Raw genomic sequence first — 4,355 nt, 5'->3', positions numbered from 1 at the left:
AAACTCTTCTGGGGCCATTTGGGTGGATTTTTCATATCTCTGGCTCCCCTTGCTGGATTTTGACATGTGACATCTCTTTCTAACCGTCAGAGCCAATGGAATCGAGGGGAACTCCCACATAGTCCTTATTTGGTCATGTGTGTGAGTTAGACTGACGCATAGCCAAAACCAGAAGCTGCGATAACTCTGGTGGCTACCATTAGCAGCTAACTTTTACTCTCCGATTTTTACATAAAAATGGAATTATGGATTATAAATAATTCAAATTTGTTGCCCAGAAACTTTATCAACCTATGGATTAACCGATTCAGCTGCGTTTTTTCTTGTTTTAATGCCATTGAACACGTCTTTTGATCAGATTGACAACTACGATGAGACGATCTCCCGTAGAAGCTCCGTAAAGGTACGTGTTGTGATGTCTGTCTTTGCTTCCCCTGTCGCGAGTTCGGATCACTCAGTGATGATACTATATACCTAAATAATCTGTGGAACCTCATCTTTAATCGGATATCTTGTATGTGCAGCTACGATAAGTAATAAGGGTACTTTTATCTTGAGTTCTGTGCCAATGACCGTTAAATTGTTTCGCTAAGGGGTAATTTAGATGCTTCTTATGTGACTTGTGTTTTTGTTTTGGTAAAAATTGTTTATATCGTCAGTTAGCTGAGATTATTTCCGTTAATCTGGTATAACACATTAATAGGTTCTTAAATATTAAGATCCCCTGAGACAGTGTCCTGAAAAAAAAAACCAGGGTCCCTAAGGGACGGCTCAAGTCAAAATTCAAAACAACCCGCTCTCTGGGTGGATGCCCTCTCAGCCCTGTTCTGGCGGAAACACTGCCCGGTACCCATCCCTACATGGGGAGGGGCACAGCATATTGCTAAGGACTAAATACGATGGAGGGTTCTCATCTCAGCCTTATTACCCATAGGGGTTGAAGAGGAGTAAGTAAATAAAGAGGCCGGCACTCCAGGATCTGGTTCAGCTGTGTGTTTTCTTGATGTAACAGTAAAACATTGCAGAATTCCTCCACGGGATGTCTTTGTACATCACTCACCCCGTGAAATACACACACTCAGTACATAGCTAGACCTACGAATTTGCGGGCACAGCTTTGTGTGCATTTCGCGGCTTCCACAGATGAAATATTTGTATATATTTATTTTCGGAGCATTTAATTTATTCATTGCCATCGGGATGTGAAGAGCATTCCATGGAATATATTCCCACAATAAGACACGTGTGAGGAACACTATAACAAAATCTTGCTGTGTTAGGTTTTGAATTTTTTTTTGACCACTTCTAAAGAATCTTTAAGGCCCCCCCCCCCCCCCCCTTTACTGTCATTGTACCTAGAGCAGCCTCTGAATGCCCCAAGCCCCTCCTTTGTGGTTGTAAAGTGTCATGAGGCTGTGATTATCCCTGAGCTCACAGCAGCTCATTCTATACAACAAGGTGAAATTTCAAAAATAGGGTCACACCACGTGAATACAATTGGGCTCAGTGGATCCAGAGGAGGCTCGGCTTTCCTCGATCCTTCCCAATTTATGCAATTCCAAGATTGTTTAGGGACCCCAGAATGCAGAAACCATTTTGATATTTTCTACCTTTTTTTTTTTTTTTTTTATATAAAACTTGAGCTTGCTACAGCCTCAGAAACACAGAAAGTTGTTTTTGAGGGCGATGAGATTAAAATCTTGCCTCAAGTTTCACACCTGTTAAGATCGTATCAAACATCTGTAAACTGCACAAGTCATTTAATAAGAAAAAAAGTTAAACTTGCGTGAATTGAATCGTTTCTTTTCTTCAAAACAAATTAAAAACAATATTTTTTCTGAGATACAATGGAGTGGTGGTTACTGGACAAAAGGCCAGTGGATCTTTCCTTTGCATCACTGCAGAAAATAAGTTGTTAGGCAAACACACCTATATGACTTATGTTTTATATTTGTTTTGTATGACATGCCAATTTAAAAAAAATTCAAGCATAAATGCAATCTCCTGAAAAGCTCGTGGCCGCATGACTTCCCCTCATCGCCACTAACCTAAAAGCAGCTAATGTTTGGCTTGATGATGTAGCAGTGTCATGTAACCACTTGTTAGCAGATGTAGTTTTAAGACCTTCACCAGTGGGGTATTTACTGACTGATCTCCTCTCCCCTTCTGTTGCTCTCTAGGTTATGAGGTGACCACCATGGATGAAGCTTCAAAGGAAGGAAACATCTTCGTCACCACCACCGGCTGCGAGGACATCATCGTGGGACAGTAAGTTTCTAGTCAAACTCCAAATGATTAAAATATCCTAGATTTTAGTGTCTAATGACGCTTACTGCAGTTTAACAAGAGTGGTAATTATTTTGTGTTGCCCTTCAGTCACTTTGAGAGCATGAAGGACGACGCCATTGTGTGCAACATCGGACACTTTGACTGTGAGATCGACATAAGCTGGCTCAACAAGAACGCTGCAGAGAAGATCAACATCAAACCTCAGGTAGGAACATTTCTATATTATAGGCTTATCTTCAGAGTGTAGCGTCTGCTCTCTTCTGTGTCTTTCAGTAACATCTATCTGTGTCTCCTCCTCCTCCTCCTCAGGTGGATCGCTACCGGATGAAGAGCGGCCGTCACATCATCCTCCTGGCCGAGGGCCGCCTAGTGAACCTGGGCTGCGCCATGGGACACCCGTCCTTCGTCATGAGCAACTCCTTCACCAACCAGGTACTGAGGCCAGAGAGAAATAATGGAAGTGCGCCGGTCACCATAACGACTGGAGGGATAAACAATAGTTTTGTCACTTTATATCGCTAATGTAATGATTATAATGCATGTACACCCTTTTTTTTGCATGATAAGAATATTCAACGGAATTGGCGTGTGAATAGATCTAAAAAAGAACCAAACTGCCAAAACAATGAATAGGAGCTGTTTACAGAAATGTGTAAAGCCCGAGTCTCACAATGGTTATGGAAATGTTTTCCACTTAAAAATTACGTTGTGCAAAAGAACACGTATGCTAATGCAACAAGCAAAGACTTGGTCAGAGAAAATTATCTTTAGTTATATCCATAGGATGGGTCGATCATGTAATCATGTGAAAGGCATACAGTACTTCGAAGTCTCCAACAAACACAATTTAAATGTTCAGCCATGACATAATGTTGCTTAATCTGCTTTATGAAACGGTTTGTGAAAGACTCTGATTCCCCCCCCCCCTGCAGGTTCTGGCTCAGATCGAGTTGTGGAAGAACACCGACAAATACCCCATCGGAGTCCACTTCCTGCCCAAGAAGGTCAGTGTCCACATGTTGATAATGCTGTGTATTTGATGCTCCTCTTGATGCACTGCAGCTTGGAATACATGGGGATAACTACCGGTAACATTTCGGTTCGGTAAGTACCACGGTTTTTGGGTCACGGTTCGTTAAGTTTTCGGTACAGCAGAAAAAATTATCACAAAACATAAAATATTTTTTGGGTTTTAATTATTATTAAACTGTGAATAATGTATTCACTCAAATAAATACAAAATATAATAAAATAAACATTAAGGTGCAGCATTTCGATGAACTGAAATAATCTGTATTTGAACTTTATTGTATTAGTACTCACAAAACATAAACTATTAGTTTGGGGTTTTTAATTAGGGCCCGAGCACGGAGCGCTAGGACCAAACGGGGTCCTAGCACGAAGTGCGAGGAAACCTATTGTTATTGGTGGTATTATTATTATTATTATTATTATTATAGTGCTGGCGTTTCCTCTTTTTGAGGTCTTTAGGATGCTTAAAAAGTTGTGTAATTTTGCACGGACGCCAGGACTGGTGAAAAATTCAATATTCTGGAGTCAATGGGTTCAAATTATTCAACCTGCTCGCTAGCGCCACCTATGAAAAACCCATTTCGGAATACATTTACAAAGTCGCACCATAACTCCAAATGACCTGAAATTTTGCACACATATCCAGGTGGACCTGCTCTACAAATAATCCTCTTGGAGGGTCAGACACATTACCGTAGAAAATGAGCATGTTAGGACGATAAATATTGCCGCCGTCAATCAAAACGTTCTCGCAAAAAGGCGGGGCTTAGAAATAAATGCTCATAACTCATCAACAATGTATCCAAACATCACAGATTTTGGTAGATAGGTTCAAACTGTCTTGGGGAATAGGCACACCAAAGCATTTTCCTTTTGGAATATAGGGGGCGCCAAAAACACCACCAATTTATAACTCGATAGCGGATGGCGCGGATATTTTTTTTTTACACACACTCTCGGGGTGACTACGAACTCAGATTTAAAAGTGTCGCAACAAATTCAGAATGTGGACGTGGACTAAATTTTTTTTTTTA

The 4,355-nt window shown here is 40.8% G+C and overlaps 1 protein-coding gene across 1 annotated transcript in view; it reads left to right on the top strand.

Moving 5' to 3' along the window:
- LOC104945811 (adenosylhomocysteinase B-like) overlaps positions 1 to 3,988 on the top strand; it is a 28,594-nt gene extending 24,606 nt beyond the window's left edge. Inside the window, exons 4-8 of the mRNA XM_010771530.1 lie at positions 2,179 to 2,268; positions 2,377 to 2,494; positions 2,599 to 2,721; positions 3,222 to 3,293; positions 3,968 to 3,988. Coding sequence (XP_010769832.1) covers positions 2,179 to 2,268; positions 2,377 to 2,494; positions 2,599 to 2,721; positions 3,222 to 3,293; positions 3,968 to 3,988 — 424 coding nt within the window. The remainder of the gene's footprint in view (positions 1 to 2,178; positions 2,269 to 2,376; positions 2,495 to 2,598; positions 2,722 to 3,221; positions 3,294 to 3,967) is intronic.
- The last annotated feature ends 367 nt before the right edge of the window (positions 3,989 to 4,355 follow it).

Source organism: Notothenia coriiceps, unplaced genomic scaffold (assembly GCF_000735185.1).
Source record: "Notothenia coriiceps isolate Sejong01 unplaced genomic scaffold, NC01 NC01_scaffold00010037, whole genome shotgun sequence".
Classification (NCBI taxonomy): domain Eukaryota; kingdom Metazoa; phylum Chordata; class Actinopteri; order Perciformes; family Nototheniidae; genus Notothenia; species Notothenia coriiceps.
The sequence above is the reverse complement of the archived record's forward strand: the minus strand, read 5'-3'. Positions and strand labels throughout refer to the sequence as shown.